Consider the following 27900-nt stretch of genomic DNA (forward strand, 5'->3'; position numbering starts at 1 on the left):
TTCTGTGTCATGATCGGCTGCAGACTGACTTGGCAGAGATGGCTGCCATCTTGTTTTAACATGGATTAGTGTGTTGTGCTCTTATTATCACCAGATGGGACAAAAAAGTGTCCACAGATGAGGACAGCAGGTGTAAGTTAAGCAGAATGAAGTATAAGGTGCAGGAAACCAAAAATTTGATGTCCCTGTAGGAGGACGCAGGGTCTCACAAGGATATACCTGGGCATACATATCAACCATAAGCTAACATGGAGTTTTCAGGTAGGTAAGGTTTGCACTAGGCGTCCAACACTGCCTACACTTCCTTCGCAGGCTGAGGGTCTTTGGAGTCAACTAGAAAGTGTTGCTCCTGCTCCTGCTCCTGCGATATGACACTTCAGCCTGGTTTGGCAACCTCAGTGTACAACTGAAGGCCCAGATTACCAGGCTCATGCAGTATGCCACACTCGAGTTTACTGTGAGCAAACCATTATCAGACAGGCCCAGAAGATTAACTCAGACCCCACCCATGTCCTCCATCATGAGTACCAACTTCAGCCCTCATGCAGATGCTTTAGAGTCCCCCAGTGCAGGCTTGACCACTTCCAAAACTCTTTTGTCCCATCGTCCATTAAAGCCTTAAATGGGAAGCTAACTGTAGCTTAACCATACACTGTGTATGTGTAGGTATGAATGTGCATGTAAATATGTGTGTTATGATAAAAAAAAAAATGTAAATGTTGCAGTGTATTGAAATGGTGTGCCTTTTCAGTTCATCTCCTACAGTAGTTAGCAATAAAAAAAAAGTCACTACAGACATGAGGGCTCTGTGTGGTGGGATTTTTTAAGGTAGGCATATTTTTTTTGACATATAATAGTTTCAGAGGTCTTACTGGACAGATTTATGTAACTTAATAATGTGCTAATGTGGTTAAAAATAAATTAATCATTTATTGTTGTTAATATGACACATTTAATGTTATTATACATATATATATATATATATATATATATATATATATATATATATATATATATACATTATATAAGTATGATTTTTTTTACTGTCATGCCACCGCCATTTCTAAAGCCATTGTCATTCAGTGATGCAAAGATAATACATTTACCATTTTTATGACATAAAAATAATATGAATAGTCACAGTTGTTCATATGATATGTTTATTGTTTATTCCTTTACATATATGAAAAATTAGATCAGTATGACTTTTCACCATTCCTGAAATGTTTTTTCAAAAGTACTGTAATAGTAACAATCTATGAAGTGATATAACAACCTCTTGGTAGAGGCCCATATTAATACACACATAGAGATAGATAGATAGATAGATAGATAGATAGATAGATAGATAGATAGATAGATAGATATCCATCCATCTGTATAAAATGTAGCTGATCTACCATAAAATCTACTATTATGATGCCTATAATGTTCAGGGTTCTTTACAGTCATCCATTCAATCATATATTTTATCACTGGGCTCAAGTTGAGTCAGTTTTACTTATATAGCCCAGTATCACGAATCGCAAATTTACCTCAAGAGTATTTGAAAACCTATATAGCAGATGGCACCCTCTGTCCTTCAGCCCTCACTTTGGATTAATGCCTCCCCAAAAAACCTTTAACAGGGAAAGAACAACTGAGGAGGGACCCCTCTCCCTGTATGGACAGACTTGCAATAGATGTTATGTGTATAGAATAACCAACATAATAAAGTTACAGCATAGACAAACATATGACATACATTATACACAAATTATAAACACATGAAAAAAATGGATCTGGGAGGATGTCTAGCAGCTTTCAGAGGTCACCAAACTGCTAAAGCCAGAACAGACTGGTAGTCCTAGTTAGGTTAGTGAGGATTTTGCACTTAACTGCACTATATCCAGAGGTGTTTCTAATAGTTTGCCCCCTTACATATGTAAGTACAAAGAACAAAAAAGTTAGAAACACCGCTCTATATAATGTAGTCCAATACGGCACCACCTTAAAATATGACTTTAGTGATAAACATATGATTGAATTTTCACATTTTCAACAATGTCAACAAAAACACTACATTATAAATTTCATGAAGGTAGAAATTAAGGCAATACTTTTGTATTGCATTGCATTAGATTGTATAAGTGTACCAGATAAAGTGGCCACTGAGTGTTTACAGTAACTATTACATTTATATTGAGGTCTGAAACATATTATTCAAGCTGTTTGAGATGATTTAAAAATGTTGTTTTTTACTGACCTTGGTCCCTTTGCATTGCTCAAGGCATCAGTTGCCAGCTGTCTCAGCACAGCCTGTAACCGTGATTAAATCTGCATCCTTACATAATATATTTTACTGCTTACTTGTGCATCGAATGTCTGATTTAAAATGGAGGATGCAGCATTTAGCAGACAGAGAACACACCACACACAACACATGATTGCACTACTGGAAAATAGATTATTAGGTTTATACTGTGATTTAGAAAATGACTGTCAGAGATGACATTTTAACTGTCACCATCAATGTTTACCTATTTACTTTATCTCATCAGTACTGCTCTACATGACGAATGACCGTACTGGAATGATGGCTGAAGTAGGTGCACACCAACATGTGTTATGTGTTTAGATATGACAGTTATAATGTGCACCTTTGCAATGGAAACTTGCATTTAGATTCACAGCTATGATTGCTTCTGTAAGTAAAACAAATTCTGTTGAATAAAATATATATTTAGTCGAAGTAATTCTAACAAAATATAATATCAAGAATTTTTTGAACCAGACTGTTTCATATGAATAAAAATCCCCCAGCAGCAGAGTTTAGTTCATACTCTGCAATCCAGTGTTAAACCTCTAATCTGATTATATCATAGAAATGGACAGAGCTGGGATCAGGGGCCTGGCTCACCCATCCTGTCGACTCTGACCAGACGTCAAGCATAAAGCCTGGACTCTTTGCCTGAGGTGTGGAGATCCCTGAAGCAAAAAAATGTCCTCCTTTTTGTCCATGTTTTTGAGTCAAGGATGAGTGAACTTACTTCCCGAGGTTTTATTCTGAACTTTAATATTTTAAAACACATTCCTTTTGTTACATATTTGGTTTATTTGAATCACACAGTCAGCTAAACACAGAAACGTAGCTACATGGCATCAGTAATAATCTAACTCATAATCAGAATCAGAAATACTTATTAATAAAATAAAATAAAATAAAATAAAAAGTGCATTATGATACAATGTTTAACACTAGTACTTTGACTGTAAGTGTGTAAAAATATACAATTATGTGCACTGTGCTACGTCACACTGTATAAACTAGGATGTTACATTCAGAAGTATAAAATGTATTATGCTATAACGTTCACTGCAATATATATATTAATAGAATAAAAACTAGAATAACAATAAGAATAAGCATAAGGAATATGTACAGCTGTTGCTGAAAATAAATTGGTATACTGATGAATATTGCATCAGTCGAATTATTGCACCAACTATTGCACAGGATTGCGCAGTAAAGGCAGTGTTGCAAGGAATAACTACCTTTAAGTCACCATTGCACAGTAAAAACATAATAGATAATTATGAATTATAAATACAGATAGATGAATTCAGTCCAAGTGCTGATCTGCTGACTCAGAGTGTCCGACATTCTGAAGGAAGAGCTGTACAGTTTAATGGGCACAGGCAAGAATGACTTCCTGTGGTACTCTGTGATGCATCATGGAGGAATGAGTCTACCACTGACTGTGCTCCTGTGTTTCACCAGCACATTGTGGACTGGGTGGGAGCATTGTTTGTGATGACACATATCTTAAACAGCATCCTCCTCTCTGACAGTGCAACCAGAGAGTCCAGCTCCACCCCTATGACGCTATTGGCCTTGCAAATCACTTTACTGAGTCTGCTGTCATTTGCTATGCTCAACCTGCTCCAGCACACAACAGCAAACAGGATAGCACTGAACACCACAGACTCAGAAAACATCCTTAGTAGTCAGTCAGATGTTGAAAGACCTCAGCCTCATCAGGAAATAAAGACAGCTTCAGCGTTCTTAGCCCAGTCCAATTTATTGTCAATATCCACTCCCAGATACCCGTAGTCCTCCTCAACCCTGACAGTATGATTGTTTCTATGATGCCTGGGACAGTAAAGGGTACCTTTTCTTACATATAATATCAGATAAACATAAGAAAATTACAAAACCCTAAAGCTACAGAACAGCTACTAGATGGACCTTGAGCCAAGATTGTTTTCTTGATTTCTCAAATGCTTTTTACAAAGCTAAAAAATAATCTTTTAAGCCATAAAGGATAAGAAGTCCTTGAAGTATTCAGAAATGAAAAAATATAAGAAAATATGAACACCCATATTTCCATGACAACTGGTCAGGCCCCATCTGCAAATAAAGATTTCATTTGATTTTACATTATTATAAGATTGCTCTGAGCATATTTGGAGCATATTTTCCCATGTTTTTATGTTTAAGTGACTCATGTAGGAGACAGTTTCTGAAAAAGTATTGAGGGACAGTGCTACAGCCATCAGCAGTTAAACAGGCAATAATGCACATCAGTTCACATCCACTACAAGTGCTTTTTTTTTGACACTGAAAAGCTCAGATTTTTATTCTAAGTGTCTTCACAACATGATAGAAGGTTGACCTTTTTCTTACAGAATAAGCAGATTTTTTATTAGCCAGAAACAGCCTAAAATTCCCATCACCCAACTCACTAGACTCCATTGAAAAGAAGGAATAATTTTGTTATGATAAAAAATACTTTGTTCAAGGTCAACGGAAACAAAATAAAACTCACAAAAGCCATCCTGGTTCGTCTTTTCACTCTTCCAGCAATCGCTAACTCTAGTTTGGTTAAAATAAACTCTTAATTCCCCCAGAGTCACTGATAATGAGGAGGAAAAAATAGGGAGTGTTGCACTGGCTTAAGGCACTATGTAGTTAGCTATAAAAAATCAGGTGCTCTTTGAAGATGGGGCAAACATTCACATAACGACGAGACACAATGACTGGCCAGCTCAATCAGTGTAAAAGTCCATGGTACAGGCACTCTGACTGTAGTTAAACATCCTTTATTAATACATGTGTCAGTCCATTTGCATTTTTGGACTGCCTGCCTGTACCATGGACTCTCACACTGAGTGAGCTGGTCAGTTGTTTTTATCTTAATTCACCCAGTTACATGCAAAAATGTGCTGGTTCTATACATGGTAGAATAATGTTTATTTAATGGAGTCTCCTGGGTTTGGTGACAGCAATTTTGGGGCTGTTTCGAGTTGAACAAAAAGCATCTTACTCTTTAACAAAACAATTAACCTCTGTAGGGATCCTTTCCATAATGTTGTCAGACACTTAGAATAATAATCATAGCCTGTCAGACAGTGGAAACAACAAGCACCTTTAGTGGATGTAAATTGACGGTGCACGATTGCCCCGAGTGGTTACACTTCAGCCATGTCGCTTAAGAGCAGACTAATTCCCAAAATTGTTGTTCCCATTAGTCAGTAAGACACAAAAACATTGGAAAATATGGCACAGGTTTAAAAATAACTTAGGTTACCCTTTAAAAAGATAAAAATGCATCATCCCAGTGTAACATGATCAACTGAGCCCTCAAACCCTGATTTAACACCTTTTCAGACAAAGGAGCTCTTTAATAAAACATCTAGATCATGTAACATGACAAAAAGCTCCAGAGCAGCTACAAAATAGGCCTTGTGGTGAGACAAAGGACCCTGAGGAGAGGGGCTTGAGCTGCTGACCTCATCTTGTCTCTGGCTTGAAACTGAAATTCCTGCCATCTGTCCACTCTGCAGGGCGTGATAGTGTTACAGTAAGAAGTCTGATTTAAAAACTGCTGATTGGTTACTCGCTTGTGTTGTCTGAAATAAAAAAAAACTGTAATACATGTCACTGGGTTTCTCTGGACACCAGCTGGTAAAATCCTGGCCAATCTCTGTATCTTATTTCCACTCCCTGATCTGCAGCAGCGCCCCTCCTCATCCCGGCACTAGGTCAGTCTTCTCAGCCAATCCCCGCTGGCAGCAGCTGGGTCTGGGTCTAGCCACGCCCCCTCCCCCGGCCCCAGCCTCGTTCTGGAAACGCTCCAACATTATAAAGGCATTGTCCGACACTTTCACAGTAGTCTACGGTCGGCTCATCGTCCCTGTGAAGTAACCCGTCTGCGCCTCGTTGTAAAACTTTAGCATCCACTATGAGGGAAATCGTGCACATCCAAGCCGGCCAGTGCGGTAACCAGATTGGTGCCAAGGTAAGGAAATATATCTTGAGAATAAATATATTGCTTTACAAATTTTTCTCTCACAGGCACATTTTGCAGGACATAAGCTTATTCTAAGTCTTTATGAAGCTGATGGTTTGATTATGTATGAAGACAAAGGACTCCTCTTGTCTCATTGCGCATGAATAAAATCACTCCTCCTATTGATGTTATACAGTTGTGTATTTAAACACACCACAAATCATAAAATATCACTCATAAATGGTTAAAACCCACTGTTAGTGTTAATTTCCCTGCTTTTCTGTATGAATCTTGTGCACTGCGGTAACTGGTGGGTGGGTGTGGAGCAGCGGACCGTGCGTACTCGCATTGAAATAACGGTATAACGGGGCTCTTGTGTCTCGACGGGTTTTGTTCACACAACACCGGGCGTGTCTGCGTCTCAACTGTTGAGGATTCAGCTGACCTCAAGACATTGTCTGGGGAAAAGAAAAAAAAATCAGCCTATTCTTCACATGTCAGAGCCCCTCAGTCAGAGTATTACGCACTCCGCACTGGTTTCTTTGTCTTGCACAGGCAGATATGGCTGGTAGTTCAGACAATGACTGGAAGCTGGGATGGTAGGCCTGGTTATTTTTTCTTTCACCCATACCACTGATGAATCAATAGCTCATATTGATTAGATTTTATTTCTGCAGGCTGTGGACGCAGACTGCTGTTGCAGCTGGTGAGAAAGCAGGGGGGCTGTGGAAAGGGTGTGGCATGGATAATTGGTGAAGAATGAATTGCTCCTTTTTAAAAGGACAGTTAAAGTGCATTTTCTGAGAGTCATCATCACTGCTTTTTTAGCAATAAAACCCCACTTCTTACTTGCTTTTGTTCATTTTTGTACATAATTTTAATGCATTTGACAAAGTAGTCTGCTTAATAGGGAGCTGCAGTCTGCCTCACAACACATCACCCACCCAGTCTTACAGTAACAATTGCAGTCTGCTACAGTACACGTCCTTAGGGCCCGTTATTATCCCTGTCTTATTGCCTCCTTTTGTTTTATCAACTGATCATTTGCTACAGACAGCATATGTTTAAAGGGACCTCCCCAGCACACACACAGGGATCCTGCCCTGCTACTCATACATAGTTTGAGGACCACATTAACAATGGCCCATATAATACTGGATACATCATTATCACAGTGATGCTCTGCTGACAGAGATTTTAATGTCCAGCAAAGCAGGGCCTGTCTTTGTAATCAATGTCTTTCCTCTCCTAACCAAATTAGGGGTTGGGTGGGGGAGGAATGGAGAAAACAGCTGATGCACAGTGGGTGAAGTCATTGGGTTCTCAATTGACCTGATGTGCAATTCCTTGAAAGAAAAGCTACAGGAAATAAATGTGAACGTATAACCATTAAATATGCTTTTATTTCATTTTCACAGCACAGAACGCAAGCTGCAGTAAATTTTGTGTATATGTAGGCTTGTGCAGTTGGATATAATGCAGTAAATGTATAGCCATCTCCCCCTTTAAAACATGGAGTATCATTTTTGCTGCTGCGTGGTCCAAAATAGTGTTAAAATACTGGAAGTGAGGATCCTCATTTGTTTCCATTCCCCCAGGACTCATTGACTCAGATGTCCAGTGGATATGATTGACAGAAATGCTGAAGAGCTACATTGTGGTGAATTGGGTCAGGGTGTGGCATTGCTTTCCTGCTTATTGTCCTCATTCTTTCACTGTGCCTATTTTCAGTCTTTACTGATAGCCATCAGCAGTGTCACTGTCAAATATCTGTCAATTTCTCAATTTTTTTTAGTCACTCTTTTTCGGCTCTTTGTGCTCTTTACCCTACTGTGATCTCCCTCATATCAAGGTCACTTGGTCATTTTTTGTTTTACATGGTCTTAGTTAAATGTCATGATACTTAGACTACAGCTGACTCCCAATCTCTTAAGTAGTGAGCAGCAATACAGCCCGCTTATCCAGATTACTCTAAATCCTCCCTATTGCTGCTGTTAGCAGAAAATCACAGACTGTATGACAAAAAAAAAACCTTAGCTGGAAGATATGACAAAAATATATGTGCATGCAAATGGCTGCCTGCATATGCAACAATCCCACTCGCTTGTGGGATTTAATGCATATATACACTGTGGGTGTGGGTCTTTAAAGAGTGAACAAGACATGAATACAGATCTGAAGACAATCAGTGTCTTCAGTGTAGTGTGACCGCCAGCAAATGGAGTTTATTTTCAGTGTTGCCCCCGGAGTGATCTGTAGCCCCTTTGTGCTCCCTCCTTTGCCTTCTACATCTGAAAGAGCTACATTCTGCTATGTCATCAGTCGATGACTATGGAAATATTAACAGCTGCATTGTATTAAAGGGGTTAATACGTGGCTTGGTGAAAGGGGAAAAAATCCTGTCATCTTCATTACAATCCCAAAAAATGCAAACCCACTGCTGTTTTCCTCGTTTAAAGTCCCCAGTCCCATAAACCGCATTGCTAATGGATAGATGTGTACTTTCTTTGCAAGTAGCTGTCATGTGATACCTTCCATTTTGTGTCTGCAGTTCTGGGAAGTGATCAGCGATGAACACGGCATCGATCCCACAGGGACTTACCATGGAGACAGTGACCTGCAGCTGGACAGGATCAGCGTCTACTACAATGAGGCCACAGGTAGGTTGCCTTTCTAAAAACTGATTTGTAAAGGGTATATGTGCCATTTCATTCTGAAGTGTACCATGTTATTACTTTCTCGTGTCTGCTGTCATGCATGGATATTCCCACATTATGTATCCTGGGTAACAACCAAGACTGTGGTTTCCTGCTTTATGGAGTTGGTATGTTTTCTCTCTCCTTGTCTTTTCTCTTTCTCGCGGAGGAGGTAAATATGTGCCTCGAGCAATTCTCGTGGACTTGGAGCCTGGCACCATGGACTCTGTGAGGTCTGGACCCTTTGGGCAGATCTTCAGACCTGACAATTTTGTATTCGGTGGGTGAAATACAGCCTAATTCTTATGATACTGAATGACTACAGCCTTTTATGAGCAGGGATAAAGATGGCTCATATGTCTGTCTTTCCCCTCCAGGTCAGAGCGGTGCTGGAAACAACTGGGCCAAGGGTCACTACACAGAGGGAGCCGAGCTGGTAGACTCAGTCCTGGATGTGGTCCGCAAAGAATCAGAGAGCTGCGACTGCCTGCAGGGCTTCCAGCTCACCCACTCTCTTGGTGGTGGAACTGGATCCGGTATGGGAACCCTGCTCATCAGCAAGATCCGTGAAGAGTACCCCGACCGTATCATGAACACCTTCAGTGTGGTGCCCTCCCCCAAGGTAATGTACCCTTGTGATAGAGCATAAGAGTTTTGAGTTTTAAATTTAGCTCCTCTTGCCTCAGGTTTTGTTCTCTCAGATCATGAGACTGAAGAAAGATTGTGTGTGTTTTCTGTCCTCAGGTGTCAGACACAGTGGTTGAGCCTTACAATGCCACCCTGTCAGTCCACCAGCTTGTAGAGAACACAGATGAAACCTACTGTATTGACAATGAGGCTCTGTATGACATCTGCTTCCGTACTCTGAAACTGACCACACCCACCTACGGAGACCTGAACCACCTGGTGTCTGCAACCATGAGCGGCGTCACCACCTGCCTGCGTTTCCCCGGTCAGCTCAATGCTGATCTTCGCAAACTGGCTGTCAACATGGTGCCTTTCCCCCGTTTGCACTTCTTCATGCCTGGCTTCGCCCCCCTGACCAGCAGAGGCAGCCAGCAGTACAGAGCCCTCACAGTACCCGAGCTCACCCAGCAGGTGTTCGATGCCAAGAACATGATGGCTGCATGCGACCCACGTCACGGCCGCTACCTCACTGTCGCTGCCGTGTTCCGTGGCCGCATGTCCATGAAGGAAGTTGACGAGCAGATGCTCAACGTCCAGAACAAGAACAGCAGTTACTTCGTCGAATGGATCCCCAACAATGTGAAGACCGCCGTCTGTGACATTCCACCCCGTGGCCTCAAAATGGCCGTCACTTTCATCGGCAACAGCACAGCCATCCAGGAGCTGTTCAAGCGCATCTCTGAGCAGTTCACAGCCATGTTCCGCCGTAAGGCCTTCTTGCATTGGTACACAGGTGAAGGTATGGATGAGATGGAGTTCACTGAGGCAGAGAGCAACATGAATGACCTGGTGTCTGAGTACCAGCAGTACCAGGATGCCACTGCTGAAGAGGAGGGTGAATTTGAGGAGGAGGCTGAAGATGATGCTTGAAGATAAATATGTGAATGTCAAGACATCAATGCCAAAACGAGAAATAATCAGAAAAGAACAACCACAAAAGTAACAAAGGAATAAACATAGTGTCTGAAGCATTGCTAGAATTAAACCTTAGCCTACATTAGCGATCCCTTGTGAGTCACTGCGAATAAAGGTGTCAAATGAAAACTTGTTTTCCTTTTTATTAATGCTTGAATATAAATGATACTGATGTGTCTGATAAAACCTTCACCACAACTCAGCCATTAAATTTCAATCACATTTAAAACAGTGTAAATACAAAGGATTGGATATGAAGGGGGATTTCCAGAAATGGATGAATGTTAGTTCTGTTGAGATCAGCAGTTTCTGTAGTAGAGGATACTGATGCATTCATGTGCTGTTTCCTGCAGCTATGAAAAATAGCTGCGTTGTTCAGTTTGTTATGCATAGATAAGTAGGTTTAATGTCAGTTACATGAGCATTAAACTAGAAGACAGTGAAACCAAAAGGAATTCTCAGTGCAGACATACAGTAGGTCAAATATGGTTTCCAGATATTATTGGATGAAGTCATATTTAGAGGTTTCTACTCCACAAGCATGATGGTTAAGGGCGCATGACCAATTTGCAACATGATAGTCAGACCAAGTTTTTCTCTGTGTCAAGCCACATTCCCACAACTATGAGTCAAACCTTGGAACATATGTTCATTGCACACCAGCAGCGCTTAGATGGTCCTATTATAGGCGACAACCTCATAATCACAGTTCCACATATTAAGACCAACCAACAATGTTCCATCTACTTAATTTTGTACAAGTAAGAAACAATGCTACGTATTTGTAGTTGTCAGGTTTAGCATTATAATTCCTGTGGAGAGTGTGGAGTCTAAGATGCAGGTGCACCAAACATTAAAGTAAGTAGTTGTGCAACTTTATCATTACATCATAAAAACATAACACTTCAAACTGTTGGTGGTGCCCCAGACATGACTGCTCAACCTGCAGCGAGGCCCCAGGGCAGAAATGAGCTGACCTACATTCCTCCCACACAGGCCCCTAAGCATGGATGAATTACTGAACGGGCCTACCAGGCAGAGGCCCAGGGGCCCAGAGTATCAGAGGCCCCCTGGCCTTCTCTTACAAAATGTCTCTCAAATTAACCCATACCAACCAGCAAGACTTAAAATAACCACAAATAGACTCAAAAAGACCACAAAGAGATGCACAGGAACTCCAAAGAGACAAAACAGCCACATGAAGACACAAAATTACTATGAAGCAAAAACAGCCAAAAAATTACTTAAAAGAAACCCACATGGCAACAAAGAGACCCAAATAGCTACAAAGACATAAAATAACTACAAAGAGTCACAGAATGACCACCAAGAGACACAACACCACAAAAAAAAAGATGCATAACCACTAAAGAGATGCAAACCACCTCAAAGTCTGTGTGTCCTGTGGGAGAGGTAGTGGGGCCCAATTGTCCTCGTTCTCATAATCCATCCATGGCCCCAGGGTTGCTGTGTGGAAATGTATACACACAAAACTGTAATAATAATAGTCTTGAACTGCCTTTTGACACAGGGGCTCTCATTGAGACAGATCCTCAAGGTTTATGATTATAAAAATAAATATATAAACGATAATATCAACACCTTTATGTCAGGTTATGTTGTGCTTTTGCTTATTCACATACAAATTTCTGTATAAATTGGGAAAAAAAACATTTGTTCAGTGTCCCTAGAATTCTGGGAAGCTAGGCAGTTGTCCTGCCTTATGTGACAGATATGAAAATAGAAAATGATGCAGTATGGGACCTGTAAAATCGAACCTTTTTGGATCACTTCATGAAGTGCACCTGACAGCAAACTAATGCAGGGCCTAACTGATAAAAACAATATGCTACTTGATGATGTAACATAAAGCCTTTATTGTTACAATACTCTAAACATTAGTCTAAACTGGTCTGGTCCGTTGCGCAGTTTTGAATATCCTATAGTAATGTCCCAGCATAACTGATAAATAACAAGGTGTAAGCTACTTGATGATGTAACATAAAGCCTTTATTGTTGTTGTAAGATATAGATGTGCAGCTTATGCAGACCGTTGTAAAAGTCCAGACAAATGCCTCGAGTGTTGTAAATGTGTTATATTTCAGCCTCATTCCTCTACTCTACCACACCTGACTGGTCTCTTTGTGCACCAGAGCCACACCAGCGCCACTGACTGCCACTGACACGACACTGGTATGAAGAATGGCGCTTCGGGGAAAATTGGTCCAGTCAGAGACGTTTAAAGAAAGACTGAGGATTTACTAACCAATGGCAGCAGAGTCTAGCGTGATTGATTGATATATTGGCCAATCGCGTGTGAGAGAAACGCTTCTTGTGGGCGCTGTCGAAAAATTCCAGGATGTGCATGTTTATTTTCTGTTATATGCATTGAGCAAAGCGTGTGAAGGTACGTATGATAACTTAGCCTTTTCCTTAACGTTATGTAAAGATAGAAGCGTAATGCACCTACACTGCGAATTTAAATTAGCTCATTTGAACAATTTCAGGTTTAGTACAGTCAAGCCACTCGTGTAATCACGTAAACGTCCTTCATAGTTTTCATAGTAATTGCCATGATGAGATAATTGGGAGTTATTTACTTGAAATTAGAAGCAACTAATGCTTAAATTGAGAATATTATTTGCTATTAATTGACAATAACGGAGAAAATGGTACAGTTGGTTGTTAGAATTAGCCAAGCTGACGGTTAACGTTTTTTTTCGTAGTTTGTTTTTGTAGTGACCGGAAGTGGAATTGCTGTTAAGTGATGTTGTTGTGACAGACATGTTCAGACACGTTCAATAAAAGTTGTATTAGCGTTGCTTTACGCTATTAACCGTAGGATAGCATCTGAAAGTAACGCTAAAAAGATTTAATTAGTTATTTAGGCTAACGTTAGCCGCATGGTGTTGCCTAACGTTGCTTATAACTACAACGGCAGTTAACGTGTCTCTGGCTATGTTCTAACGGCTAACTTAGTCAAAGCTAACGTTGGTGGAATTAGACGAGCCGTAATAGCTTTTTGTCTGTGTTAGTGCAGCAGTCGTCTGGGATTACCTTGTGTGAGGAATGGATGCTACTCAGATGATCTGTGACTCCATCTTGGAGTCAGATGAGGACGAAAATGAAGAGGAGAATGAAAACGAGAGAGGGCGACCATTGGCTAAACTGTGCATCTTAAAAAATCAACACATCCCTGAGACAGGTGAGTGGCTTACTACTGCTGTTACTACATCTATGGTTTGTTGATTCATCCACAGTCTGCCTAACTTGCATTAATATGTATTTGTTTTGATGGATTCTCTCTGTCACCCAGAGTTGCCACTCTTTTTGGGAGATAATGTGCTTGGCCGTGACCCCAACACCTGCACCCTGCCCCTGCCAGCATCCTCAATATCCAAGCAGCACGCCACCATCTGCATCTCTGTCTACAAGAGAAAAGGCAGTCATAGTGAAGTGGACATAGAGGCTTTGGTCTGGGACCTAGGGAGCATGAATGGGACCCGCAAGGGCCGCTTAAAGCTGACTCCTAATGTCCGCTATGCCCTCAGTGAGCATGACAGTTTGGTGGTGGCAGACATCCCGTGTCAGTATGTCAGCTGTGTTGTAGATGCAGTTTCTGCTCAAGGGGACATGAGGACTCCTGTGAGCAAAAATTCAGGGGTAAATGCAAGGTTGCCAGATGCCTCTGGAGAGAAGGTAGGTGACACAAGCACAGGCGGCAAGAAATCTGTCAACGGAGGTACAAAGGCTAGGGTGTCACTACCTGATCAGGGGGACACAAAGAAGACTCCTGTGAGGTCCAGTTGCCTGTCCTTTGAGCAAACTCCAACCCAGCCACATGGGAGCCTGGTCCCAGAATCTGACTCAGACTCAGATGGAGAAAGAGGAGACAGACTGCGCAAGGCTCTTGGTATGTAAATTATAAAAAAACATGTAGAAATTAAGTCCTGTTCATTTCTATCTGATGTTTTAACATTTTTCTTTTACAGTGTCTGATTCCGACTCCCATAAATCAGGTCCCGACTGCTCAACATTCCTGAGTCCTAGAAACACAATTGTACCTGAAAGGTATATTAGAATCATCTTATTTTGGGCTTTTTGAGATAGGTATATTTATAACACAGATATAACCAGTCCCTGTAAGTGTGTGCTTTTTCTGTTTATTCTTTTCACGTCTGAATTATAATGCTTGTCCACCGTTTTACAGTGAGGATGAAAGTCCCACAACACCGTCCTCCTCCACTAAAAATAGACCTCACAAACATGTCAGCTTCAGCAAGGAGGAGACGGACGAAGATGTGGGGCGACAGCAGCTGAAGAAAAAAGAGGCATTTGGGATTGTGGACGACAGTGAAGTGGAGGAAGGGATGGAGGAAGGGATGGAGGAAGAAAGAGCAGCACTGGGAGGGATAAAGTCTGGGGGAAGTGGACAACATGTGTCAGCAAAGCAGGAAAGTAATGTCAGTCTTACAGGAGAAGATAAATTGCTTGTATCCACACTAGCAGATGCAATCCCTGCATTTAACATGGACAGTGACACTGATGTGGAGGGAGAGGAGGAAAGGGTGGCATCTGCAGGTCCTGTGGCCTTGAATACAAACCAACAAGCTGATCAACCACCAAACACAGCCCAGTTTCACATGGACAGTGATACAGATGTCGATGAGGATGATGATGCCTTAGACGAAGTACCCAAATCTTCCTCTGCTGACCACACCAAACCCCCTCATGTTATTTCTGTTATTCAGCCAGAGGGCATCACTATGGACAGTGACACTGATGCAGATGATGATGATGCTGCTGCTGTGTCAGATGCGACTACAGAAGCAAAACCCACATCACTTCAGAGTCCACACAAAGCTGACTCTGCTCCTTCAACTCAGCTGAAAGATTTCCACCTGGATAGTGACACAGATGTTGATGAGGAAGAAGAAAAGGAACATGGAACAAACAATACATGCCCTAAAATAGATGAAACTCCCACTAGATTAGATATCAAGCCAGTTGAGCCTGTTTCCGTCCCTGCTGCGTCTAGCGGTCTGCATCTAGACAGTGACACAGATGATGAAGCTATTCCCACCCCTGCCAGCAGTGAACCTTCAGTGGCGTCTCCTGTCACAGAATCACGCCAAACTGCAGGTGCAGGAGCAGGTTTGGATATTCTGTCTGACAGCGACACAGATGTGGAAGACAACTCTCCTTTGGTCATACCTCTTGCTGTCTCAACCTTGTCAGATGGTCTTCACTCCGGTTCTGATGCAGACACGGATGTTGATGAATCTAGCGTGCCCCCTGCTGGAGATGGGGTCAATCCATCCAAACCTAAAGCTGACAGCGGCACAGATGTGGAAGATAAGGAGGTGGATTTTGGAGAGACGGGTGAGGGCCAGATTCCTAACCTGTGCAGAGAAAATACTCCAGGGTTGCTGGCTCCCCTCCTGCAGAACTGCTCTACTCCTGTACAGGCGTCAGGTAATCAGTCAGTCAATCTTCAAATGACAACTCAATGCTGCAACTAAAGATGATTTTCATAACTGTTTCATCTGCTGATCATTTTCTTGATTTATTGTTTGCTTTATAAAATGACAGAAAACAATGAAAAATACCCAGTATAATTCCACACAGCCCAGTATGATGCTTGTTTTGTTATAGAGATATTCAGTTTATAGAGAAAATCATCAAATTCTTATGCTGAAGAAGCTGAAACCACAGGGGAATGTTTTGCAGGTGCACTTGAAATGACTGAAGTAATTATTAACTAATTGAAATGGTTGCCAATTAATTTTCTTTTGATTGACCATTCAATTAAGTGACCAATTGCTGCAGCTTGAGAATAAATAAAATATTCATGTATTTATATTTTTGCTTGAGGTTATTGCTGTTTAGTGGAGGATAGTTCTTTTGGCGTTAAGTTTTTTTTTTTTTAAACTTAATTTACTAATTTATCACAATTCCACAAAACAGTATCAACACTACACACAAAAATGACATTAAAGAAGAATACAATTACAGCTACACACTTATAGACTCCCCATGACACACTTATAGGTGTGTAACATAAAGCTTGTTCATACTTAATTTAATTACTGGACAAGCCTGTCACGTTGCAGTGGCCTTTTTATGTTGCATGTTCTCAGGTGTGAAATTATACTGCACAGATTCAAGGATCAAGTCAAAAATAAATATAACTTAAACCCTATCAATGAGCAAAAATAATAACAATATGATACAAGAAAAATATACATGTTTCCACTCAAAATAAAGAGGTCAGAATGTCTGTTTATTAATTACTTTAGCAATAGAGGATTAGATTTTCCAAATAATCCATTTAAGTTTATCAGATTTTATTTTGTTTTTAGTGATCCATATAAAGTGGACCTCTGTTTCTCAGATGTAAGCCACATTATGACCTCCTTGATCCACGGTATAAATCATCAGTTTTAACACATTTTTAACATGGTTTCATTTTTGTTTTCTCACTTTGATTTGTTTCAGAGGGAGACGTGGAAGATATGCAGACTCAGGCTTTCATGAGTCCTTCTTCTGTACCATTTAAATGTAAGTAAAATGTTTTAATATAGTTAAATTATACACAGGTTTGTGTCTGTCTAAGGAAGTGAGTGTATCAGAGCGCAAATATTTATTTTAACATTGCTCAATTTCCTTATTTTGTCTCCTCTGTCTCCTATGTGCAGTACCCCCTGCTCTAAGACCTACAGCATTGTCTTCCTGTTCAGACAGCCAGGAGGGTGAGGACTTTGTTGTGGCTGAGACGCAGTCCTTCATTCTTCAGACCAGAGACCGCCAGGGCAACCCCCCAGAGGACCACACCATGAACCCCACCCAAGAATTTTGCCTTGAGTCATCTGGTGATGAAAGAGGCGAACAGTCCAGCAGAGGACTGTCTTTCCAGCTGGGGCTTTCAGACAGCAGCCACCTGCAGGGTCGGGCCCAAACTTTAGCCACAGAGAGCACCCAAGCGTTTGTCCCTGCGGAGGGGGGTGTGAATATGGAAGAAACCCAAGCATATGCAGCCATCTCAAACGCAGACAGGACCTCCTTAGAGAATGAGGCTACACAGACTTATGGAGATGATGAAGAACCTGCCAGAAGTTCAGTTATGTCTGCAAATTTGGCCTTAGAAGCAACACAGCCATATATTTCAGAGCCCCGCAGTGATTCAGAGGATGAAACCGATGAAGATGAGAGAAATAGCACTGCCACTGTTGAGACTCAGCAGTTTCCCACCTCATCTACTCTTGCCATGGCTCAAACCCAACCAATGTCTGCCTTTGAGGAGGAGGAGGAGGATTTGGAAGAAGAAAATCCAATTTCTTCTGTATTACAAGTTGAGCCCAGACGACAGAATGAAAAAGAAGAGAGGGATGAACATGAGAAAGCAGCTCAACCTCAAAAGACCCACCTACCTGTAGCTGCAACTCAGCCCATGCCTGTAAGTGACGATGAGGAAAGTGATGACGAGGACTCGATTCCAGGTCCACGAAGAAGAAAAGCAAAGCCCCTGCAGCTTGAAGAAGAGCAGTCTCAAATGCTCCCAAACTCTGAGTTATCACTTGTTGAAACTCAGCCCATGCACGATGGTGTAGCCCAAACTCAGCCCATGGCTACAAGTGGAAATGAGGAAAGTGATGATGAGGACTCGCTTCCAGGTCCCCGAAAAAGAAAAGCAAAGCAACTGCGGATAGAAGATGAGCAGACACAAACACTGACAAACTCTGAGCTCTCTGGTGTTGCAACTCAGCCAATGGAAATGGCTGAAGATGGAGAAGGTGATGAAGAAGACCTGATTCCAGGTCCACGAAGAAGGAGAGCAAAACCATTGCAACTTAAAGAGACACAGCCCCTCACTAGTTCTGAAGTCACTGCTGCTGAAACACAGCCCGCGGTCATAGGTGAAGACAGAGAAAGTGATGATGAGGACTCGATTCCAGGTCCACGAAAAAGAAAAGCAAAGGTACTGCAAATTCAAGAAGAGGAGACACAGCCGCTCACAAATCCTGAGGCCTCCACTGTTGAAACTCAGCCCTTGGAAACAAAAACTGGCCGGCAGCCTCAGAGACGAAAAGGGAGTCAATCTGAAGCTGGAACCAGTGGCACCACTGTCAATGGTAAAAGAGGGACAAGGGCAACATTAAGAGAAGAGGAGGAGCAGGCGGAGTGTTCTGAACCTCCTAAGAGACAGACAAGAGGGAAGAATAAAGCTCTGCCAACTACCAGAGGAAGGAGGGGAAAGTCAAGGCCTGATGAGGAGGGGAGTGAGGAGGAGGAGGAGGAGGAGGTAGAGCCGCCTAAACGAGCCAAAGGGAAAATATCCATGAGGCAACAGAAAGTTAACAAGGAAGAGGAAGAGCGGCCTGAAACAGCAAGAAACAAGAGTGCTGCAAATAACGACCTAATAAAGGAACAAGATGAAGGGAGGGAACGAGACAAATTAGAAAGGGAAAGAAAAGAGAAGGAAGACCAAGAAAGATTGCAGGCTGAAAATGCTGAAAGGTCAAGACTTGAGTGGGAGAGAGCAGAAAAAGCAAGATTAGAGAGGGAAAGAAAGGAGGGAGAAGAAAAGAAAAGAGCTGAGAGGGTGCAAAAGGAAAAAGAAGAACAATTGGAGAAGGAAAGAAAGGAGAAGGAAGAAAAAGAGAGATTAGAGCATGAAAAGGCAGAAAGAGAAGAGAAGGAAAGATTGGAGAGGGAAGAGAAGGAGAGAATAGAAAAGGAGAGAAAGGAGAAGGAGGAAAACGAGAGATTAGAGCATGAAAAGGCAGAAAGAGAAGAGAAGGAAAGATTGGAGAGAGAACAGAAGGAGAGATTTGAAAAGGAAAGAAAGGAACAGGAGGAAAAAGAAAGATTGGAGACAGCAAAACAAGAAAAAGAGGCCAAAGAAAAACAAATAAAAGAGCAACAAAAGAACAAAGAAGAAGAAAAAAAGGCCAAAACACCCGCGAGAAGTGGAAGAGCAACTAGAAGAGAACAAAGAACAATTGCTACCCCGAGTACAACAGAACCAGAACAAGACTCAACAATATCAGCCAATGATGATGGCCCAGCAAGGAGGACCAGATCTCGCTCCAACTCTTCCAACTCTGTCAGCTCAGAGAGATCTACTTCAAGTGTGAGCACCCAGGGGAACAGGGGGCGAGGCAGAGGCAGAGGCAGAGGAGGAAAGAGGACCAGTGAGCCACCCCAGACGGCCATCGCTAGAAGCAGCAATAGAAGGAGGACAGTGGCTGCAGAGTCAACAGAACAGGACAGTAAAGATATTCCTCCACAGGGAGTCCTTTCAAGGTCCAGCTCCATCAACTCCCTCAACTCTGAGATATCCAGCTGCAGCACGAGCTCTCAGAGAGGAGGAAGAGGAGGCAGGCAGCGAGGAAGAGGGAGGAAAACTGAGCCAGAGCCTGTCTCCATTCCTCCTAGTCACAGTGACCAGAATTTGGCCTCCAAACCTACAGCCAGAGGCAGGAAGAGCAGGAAAGCAGAGGAACCCTCTAATGAGGTTCCCCATGATGATGACGAAGAGAAGGCAGACTCTCAGCAGCCTAGTACCACAAGAGGGCGACGGCGAGCCAATGCAAATGATGCAGAACCTGCTGCAGATAAGAAAGACCCTACTCAGGATCAGGAGTGTGCAAGTGAAGAGTCAACTCTCCCAAAGAAGAGTGACAGGGGCAGAGACCGAGAAGTTGTAAAGAGTGAGACTGTGGAGGCACCAGTTGCTCCTGCTGCCAGTGATAGAGATGAAGCTAAAGAGAAAAGAAAAGGAAGAAAAAGAGAGTTGGAGGAAGAGCCTAGCAGTAGCTCCAACATTTCCAAGGGGAAGGAGAAAGCCGAAACAACAGAGGCAGCAAAAGAAGAAACAAAAGATGACATTCCAGTCCAGGCTAAGAGAAAAGGTAGAGCGTCCACGGCTCAGGCTAAGACGAACACACAAGATTCCCCCACTGAAGTGAAGGTGAAAGAAGACAGCGAGAAAATGGAGGAGGAGACTGTTGAGAAAAAAGGCAGAGATCGGACGTCAGCTGTCCAGAAAAAGAAGAAAGAGGAGCAGGAAGAAAGTGGAGCATCTGTTGACCAGGATCCACATGTGGAGGCCTCAGAGGTGACTTAATTACTTGACAATTAAACATATGCACTGGACATTTTAAGGTCTCAGACATTGTTGTTTTAATTGAGACCAAACTGCATTAGGGCTGAAAGATAAATCAGACCCAGCGGAAAGCTGAGTAATATATAAGTAGTGTCCAGGAACCTCTGTCCTTCAGAGGAAAGGCTTTTACCTTGGCCAAAGGCCCCGGTGCATTTGTCTCTATGAGTCAGCCTTTCCAACCATCATAATGTACTGCAATCTACATCAGGGACTGTCTTTGTCTCTCCAACTCTCATAGCAACAAGAGTAGTCTGACCTGCTCTGCATCACCATTAATACACTAATGAATTAAGTGGTTTAGTAGTCACAGAGCCACTTCCTACTCTTGTTTTATCTTCCTCGCTTTCTTTACTACTCCCATTCTCATCATTCTTTTTGTGTGTTTCATGCTTTGTTCCTGTCTCCCCCCTCTCTTTAATTGAACAGCCCAAGACTCCGACCAGCAGTGCATCCCGGAAGCGACAGGCTCCTGCGAACACCTCACCTGTGGCAAAGACCCCTCGTTCCTCCTCTGCTTCCCCGGCAGCAGGTGGTCGATTACGAGTTGCCAGCCAGGCTTACAAGGTTCTATACGTCTTTCTACACATGTGGTTGTATTTTTGAGATTGTCAAAATGATGCACATGAGAGAAAGTTGACTGTAATGATAATCACATTTCTTTATGGTGCATTCACACTAGGGTTGTGTATCGTTTGGGTTTTTTCCAATACCGGTGCCAATACAGTACTTTAAAATGCTATCAGTGCCTGAACTGATACTTTCATAAATAATCAGGGTGTCTGCGGGTCCTTAAAAAGTCTTAAAAAGTCTTAAATTCAATGTTACAACAATAACTTTGTCTTAACTACTACAAACTTTTTATCTAATTTCATTTATCCATTTTTTTTATTTCTTTCTGTGAAAATGAGTGAAGCCTTTCTATGTAAAAATCCCCATTTCTGAAGTTGCAAACCTTTATAAAACTATAATACTGTCATTTTACTTCATACATGCACTTCCCTGTTGGCAAAATGTAGATTGACTGAACTCACTCTAATAACTATATCCCTACATAACACCTACCTCTGCGCAAGACCACATTTATACTACTCACCTTCAGTGCTTAAATAAGTAAAACTGGATTTGTCCAAAACGCTGTCCTAAATTTGGTGTCTTGAATGGGTCTTAAAAAGCAATAGACTTAACTGTCTGATACCTGTAGACACCCTGATAATGCATAAAATGACAGTCAATGATGTGAAAGAAAGATCAGAAATATTCATAAATCTGAATCAACACAAAACACTATTTACAAATTCACATAACACATTCACATCATAAATTAAAGCTAAAATAAATTTTCTGTTGGGCTCAATAATTGTCTCCTTAACTCAGGAGAGGCTCAGCAGCCAGACATTTCTGCATTATCTGTTTAGGAGCAGCTGAGATTGTCACTTAAAATGAGAATAGGTGGTCCACCTTACAGTCCCCCTTATGTGAGCCTGATCACTTTCCACTGTGAAGCCAACTTCAGGGCTAACCTCCTTCCCTTTAATTAGCAGGTAGCAAGAAAAACAGGAGAGCTTGGCTTTGGCCTTGAGGAGTTGTAGCACTTCATTCACTGATAAATAGCCTAAACTGCACTGCTATGTTTAACTTCATATTCTAAGCTCCAGTCACTGCAGTGTTACTGTCACGTGTCACCATCACACACGCTCTCTCTCACATGGCCGCATACTCCCTACACACACCATCTGGCAACAAAATGAGGCACCCAAATTTGTGGCATGATTTGGTCTGCTAAGTACTGCTTGTATAGGAACTTTAGGTACCCAACCCTAATTCATATCAATGACAATTAGGGCGATTCAGTGAAACTTTGCAGAATTTCAGTTATTTTTGGTTTGTTTATGAAGGTGATCACTGTTGCTTTTGAATGTAGGCATCACCAAATATCGGCTTGGTTCTCCTATAAGCAGACTGTTCTGTTAGCCATCAGGAGAAAAATTGGAATATGACTGAACCACAGAAAATTATACAAAAATTTAGCAGTGCATGACAAGGCCATGCTTTGCTAATTTTACAGGGATTAGAATCAGATATTTTTCAGTGCCCCTACTTCTACATTTTTTACTTGATAGGATGACAGTGTACTAGAAATCTGCTCAGTAGGCCTCATGTGAGTTAACATTACTTCAAACCTATGAATAACGCACTGTGTCTATCATTCTCTCAGGTGCTGTTCACAGGAGTTGTGGATGAAGACGGGGAGAGAGTCTTGGCTCGTTTGGGAGGCAGCATAGCTAAAGGTGTGGCCGACATGAACTGTCTGGTGACTGATAAGGTGCGCAGGACTGTCAAGTTCCTGTGTGCGGTGGCTAAAGGAGTCCCCATTGTCACCACACAATGGCTGGACAAGGTTAGTTACTGTTTTAGCAGTTAAAACTGGCCTCAGAATAGTTTTATCTTTTTGAAAAATCTATTTGGAAGTATTTACACAAATACTACACTCAGACGTACTCAAGTGGACACTCTGATTGTCTTTCTTCCCTCTCCTTGTGTTTCAGAGTGGCAAGGCGGGGAGCTTCCTGCCTCCTAAAGCTTTTCTTGTGAAGGATCCAGAGCAGGAGAAGAAGTTTAATTTCTGCCTGCAGGAGTCTCTGGGGACTGCTGGCCGTCAGCCTCTCTTACAGGTACTCTTACCTCAGTCCTACCATTTAGTCCCGTACTTACATTTTTGATCTGAGTGAGAGGTGGATGCAATTTACAAAGACACATTTAAGTTTTTGCTTCTTGCATTTTGCTCTTGCACAGTAACTGCTAGTCATTGTTTAGAATATGGTAAATTGTAAATAGACTTGCACTTGTATAGCATCTTTCGCACTCACATAAATGCATTCACACATGCATTTATACACTGGTGGCTGGGGCTATCATACAAGGTGCCACCTGCTATTCAGTCAAACATTCATCCGCACTCGTACACCATCAGGAGTAATTTGGGGTTCAGTATCATGCCTAAGGATACATCAACATGCAGACTGGAGGAGCCAGAGATTGAACCACCTACTAATGGGCGACAGGCTCTACATCCTGAGCCACAGCCACCTCACATGGGATGGGTCATTAACTATCCTATTGGCTTGGGTTAGTGTAGCCTGTTTGTAAGTAGACTGCAAGGACTTTTGCTGTTTGACCCTTATAATCTTTCATGCAGTGTGTATCAGTCAGACCATTTTGGACACAAGCTGCACAGGGATATTAGGTTGGAGATGGAGAAAGCATGCAGTGCTGCGTCCTGCAAAACCACGCCCATCCAGCCCAAATATTCCTGTCCTGGATAAAATTGACAGATAGGAATAGGGAGTCAGGGTGGGAATACCGACATGTTTGTGTTGGAATCATCCTCAGCCTATAAAAGATCTCAAATCCTTGACTTTTATTTATTGTGAAGCATTGCTTTCAGCTCAGCCTCTTTGTAGTAGAATGTGCTCAGATTTTTTCATGAGTACAGTTTCGGTTGTTTACCATTACACTTTGGCTCATGGAAAGTAATTTGACATTTATTGTTATACTGTTTGTTTTATGGGCACTTCAGGTAGGGAAGCTAGCAGTGATGTTTCCATTTCTGTTACACGCTCTCTTCCTACTCTACACTGTTTGGATCAGTATCAAAGCTGAAGGGATAGTTTGATGCATACTGTGCTGATTGTGGCTAAATATGGGGCAGGTATACACGTGTAATACCAAATTCCGTCCCTAAGAGCTTTATATTGATTTCTTTAGGCATTCTTGCAGAGACATATGTCGTGCACTGCATCTCTTGTCGTCTCTTCTCTTTTTTCTTAGGGGTATGAGATCCACGTAACAAAGTCAGTGAAACCAGAGCCAGTTCAAATGAAAGACATAATCTCCTGCAGTGGAGCCACCTTTCTACCTAAGATGCCCTCTTCTCACAAGGTACCAGCCAGTGTTTCTCACTCAGGTCTTGAATACAACAAATGAACATTATTTTGTTATAGTCATTCAGTACATCTGTTATTATTGATTTTCTGTCACCCCCCTCCTCCCTCTCAGCCTCAGACTGTAGTGATTTCCTGCGAGGAGGACTGGTCGCTGTGTGGCCCGGCTCTCTCTGCATCTCTCCCAGTCGTCACAGCTGAGTTCATTCTCACAGGGATCCTTCAGCAGAAAGTTGACCTTCAGACCCACACACTTTCTGCTCCTACAAATGCTCAACAGCCCGCAGGAGGCAAGGGACGGAGCAGGAAGAAGACTTAACATCACCAGGGTACACTGTAAAAACCCTCCATCTACAGTGTGTGTAGGAAATCTGCCACGGTGGGGTTTTATCATCACTCACAGATTCCCTTTTAAATCAGAGACCAGTAGAAACACTAGTGAGTCAGCTGTTCGTCTGTATTAAAGGCCCTGTTTATTCCTGGTATTGACATGCATCTTTGGTGATCCAGTCACAAGTGGATAGCACTAAATACAAGTGTAAACAACCACCAAGAGGGATTGTGACCGGACCACTGCAGCCACTTGCTGAGGCAGTCTGGGACGCATTTGACCACATACCTGCTGTAGTGAAAAGGCTAATGTGTCTTGATTACATTCAGGTGGTTGTTTTGGTAACAGTATGTTAACGCTCTATAACCTGACCATTTTACAAAAAGTTGGACAAAGTGTTGTGTGTCCATCGTTTGTTCTGTGGAAGGAGACATGTTGAAATCTCCTGACAGTGATATCTCCAGCTGTACCAACACAACTGCTAACACGAGCATGCTAACAAGCAGCCAGCAAGAGTGCTGACGTAATGCCCTTCGACCTCCAGCATTAATGACTTAAGCGACAACGAGATCTGAACACAAGTGGGCAGGTGGAGATGCATATTTGGTGACACAGTTGTGAATGCTGATGTGTCTTGGCTGTCCACTTGTGTTTGTATCACTGAAACACACGTTAATATCAGGTGTAAACAGACTCAAAGACTAGAGGAATGTATTTGCCATGTGCAGCAAAACTTGATTGTTCACTTGCACGGTTTTTATCACATTGTGTGGATGTAGCATGGGTGCAGCTTTAAAATGTTGAAAAACATTTGCGATGGAAGAAACAAAATTTAGGAAACTTACTAAGGAGTAAGGTGTCTCAAATTTTTACGGTTTAGAAATCTACTCTCATTATGGTCTTTTCTTACGATCTTACCTTTTGCCTTTTACATGTGAAAAAAATGTAGTTTTTAAAGTTGCAAAAGCTAAAACCAGTGTTGCTGCTATAATTACCCTTCAACCGTCCTTGTCACTTCCCCTCTCTCATCCTCCCCAGTGCTTCACCTTTCTCTTTACGCAACAATAACAAGCGGAGCAGGAATTAACACTGCTAAATTACTGTTGCTCTCTGTGCGTCCTAAGTGCTTCTGCTCAATCATCCAGTTTGGCAGGTACCCAGCCGAGAAGTGCGAGTCGTGTAATCATGTTTGGGTGGTGAAATAGAAATAGTGGAACTGATGGGGGTTCTGTTTTGAAATACACCAGCTACAGTGGCCAGTGGATGAAAAAAAGCTCGTTTAATTTCCTGATAGGAAGTGCCGAGGTTATCATGAACCTACCAGCATGTCTTGTCTCCATTAACGCCCACCACCACCACCACCACCTACTCCATTAAGGCTTCGTCCAATCCTATTACGTCCAGGGATGAGACACAATATGTAGGCACCTGAATGCTGATGCTGCTTCTACATCAATACCAATTTACTGTGTTTGTGTATACATGTTATGTTCAAAAAGACCAGTATACAGAACTCGCCTTCCCTGACCCGCTGTAGACCTTTAAACTTACTGTATTGTTTGGTGTTTTAAAGATGAACTCATTAGCTTGTAACGTAGTTTGATTTTAGAACTGTCATAGCTAATATCTCAACACCAACTTTGTATTTGTATGAAATCATGAAATCTGTCCGTATAACTGATGAAAACATTAAATCTTTTCTATTACGTCTAACTATATGTGTATTTACTTTTGCAACTTATATAGTCTTTGTTTAAACACTGGGGGAGATGCATATGAAGTGGTGTGAGAGGCAGGGTACTCCCTTCACTAAATTTCCTGTATTCTGGTGAATTTTTATGCGTCCTCTGCTTCTTTCATGTTTTTAATTGGGGGGGGTGGCAAGTGCATGTATTCTAAATATTGAGGGGGGCGTGTCCTCTGCATTCCCCCTTAAATCTACACCTAGGCCAGAGATATTGGATGAAGTGAGATACCCAACTCAGCTCACTTCCTGATTCAGTGACGTCAGCGCCACGCCCCCGTAGGAGACTTGCGGCAGCTCTGAATGTATTGTCGTCAATGAGGAAAATGAACGTGATCACAATTTATGGTCAATTCTTTCGCCCTGTAGTCACTAAAGTAAATATTGGGTTCATTTTCCACAAGCCACACATCTTCCCAATATTCTGACATTAAAGCTGCATTTTTCATCCGCAGAGATCAAGAGAAAGTTAACTTTGTTTGAGCCCTGTCCGTCTCAGAAAATAAGTTCTCGCGAGATCTTGTGATCTTGATAAACAGGCGGTAAAATCACAGTTAGCTTACAAACAGTTATTTACCGCTAGTAATAAATAAAAAATGCCCAAGCTTTGTGCAACAATAGGCTGCAATAATAGGAAGAATGTATTTTCATTCCACCTGCTTCTCGATCCGCATACACAGACATCCACAGAGCATCTGTTCAACACGGTGGTGGGGGGATTGAAGGAGAACAGGCTCTGATTGGAGGGAGAGCTAACCAGGCCCACTTAGGAGACAGGAAGAGTAACCGTTTTCTTAACATTGGGTAAGCCTACAGTTGGGTATCTCCCTTCATCCAATATCTCTGCCTAGGCTAGTATCTGTATTTTTAAGGCTTCGATGTGAAACAATTTAGGTAGAATTATAAGATTTGGCTAAAAATGTCGGACCTTCAGGCTAAAAATCAGTTGTTACTGATTTTGTCACAGTCTGCGTCCTGAGACTTGGGAATCAATGAAAACTCGCACCTGAAGAGGATCTCTCTTTATCTCATTTAATGTATGCCAGATTTACTCTTTTGAGGCCCCTTAGTTTAAGGATCACTAAGGCCCTAGTTTATTTCTTAAAACCCTCTTAGTGAGGGCTTTGATTGTACTGAACTGTACCT

The 27900-nt window shown here is 42.0% G+C and overlaps 2 protein-coding genes across 5 annotated transcripts; both read left to right on the forward strand.

The window, feature by feature from the left end:
* Positions 1-6027: 6027 nt before the first annotated feature.
* Positions 6028-10699, forward strand: tubb5 (tubulin, beta 5). Of its 2 annotated transcripts, none has more exons than XM_033641241.2 (5): positions 6028-6281; positions 8824-8932; positions 9141-9248; positions 9346-9590; positions 9713-10699. In XM_033641241.2, exons 1-5 carry the CDS (start codon positions 6225-6227, stop codon positions 10523-10525), a joined length of 1332 nt encoding a protein of 443 aa, XP_033497132.1. In that variant the 5' UTR covers positions 6028-6224; the 3' UTR covers positions 10526-10699. The 2 variants fall into 2 exon arrangements, with proteins under 2 accessions (XP_033497132.1, XP_033497129.1); XM_033641238.2 differs by having other exon boundaries at positions 6036-6281; positions 9138-9248.
* Positions 10700-12839: 2140 nt separating this feature from the next.
* On the forward strand, positions 12840-26720 carry mdc1 (mediator of DNA damage checkpoint 1). Of its 3 annotated transcripts, none has more exons than XM_033641237.2 (12): positions 12840-12977; positions 13611-13775; positions 13887-14483; positions 14563-14641; positions 14781-16045; positions 17069-17131; positions 17269-20690; positions 21165-21302; positions 22954-23136; positions 23285-23410; positions 24567-24677; positions 24795-26720. In XM_033641237.2, the coding sequence occupies exons 2-12, from the start codon at positions 13640-13642 to the stop codon at positions 24996-24998; spliced, it is 6324 nt and encodes a 2107-aa protein (XP_033497128.2). In that variant the 5' UTR covers positions 12840-12977; positions 13611-13639; the 3' UTR covers positions 24999-26720. The 3 variants fall into 3 exon arrangements, with proteins under 3 accessions (XP_033497128.2, XP_078027805.1, XP_033497127.2); XM_078171679.1 differs by having other exon boundaries at positions 12913-12977; positions 13606-13775; XM_033641236.2 differs by lacking the exon at positions 12840-12977 and having other exon boundaries at positions 13340-13775.
* Positions 26721-27900: the final 1180 nt, after the last annotated feature.

Source organism: Epinephelus lanceolatus, chromosome 10 (assembly GCF_041903045.1).
Source record: "Epinephelus lanceolatus isolate andai-2023 chromosome 10, ASM4190304v1, whole genome shotgun sequence".
In the NCBI taxonomy this organism is placed as follows: domain Eukaryota; kingdom Metazoa; phylum Chordata; class Actinopteri; order Perciformes; family Serranidae; genus Epinephelus; species Epinephelus lanceolatus.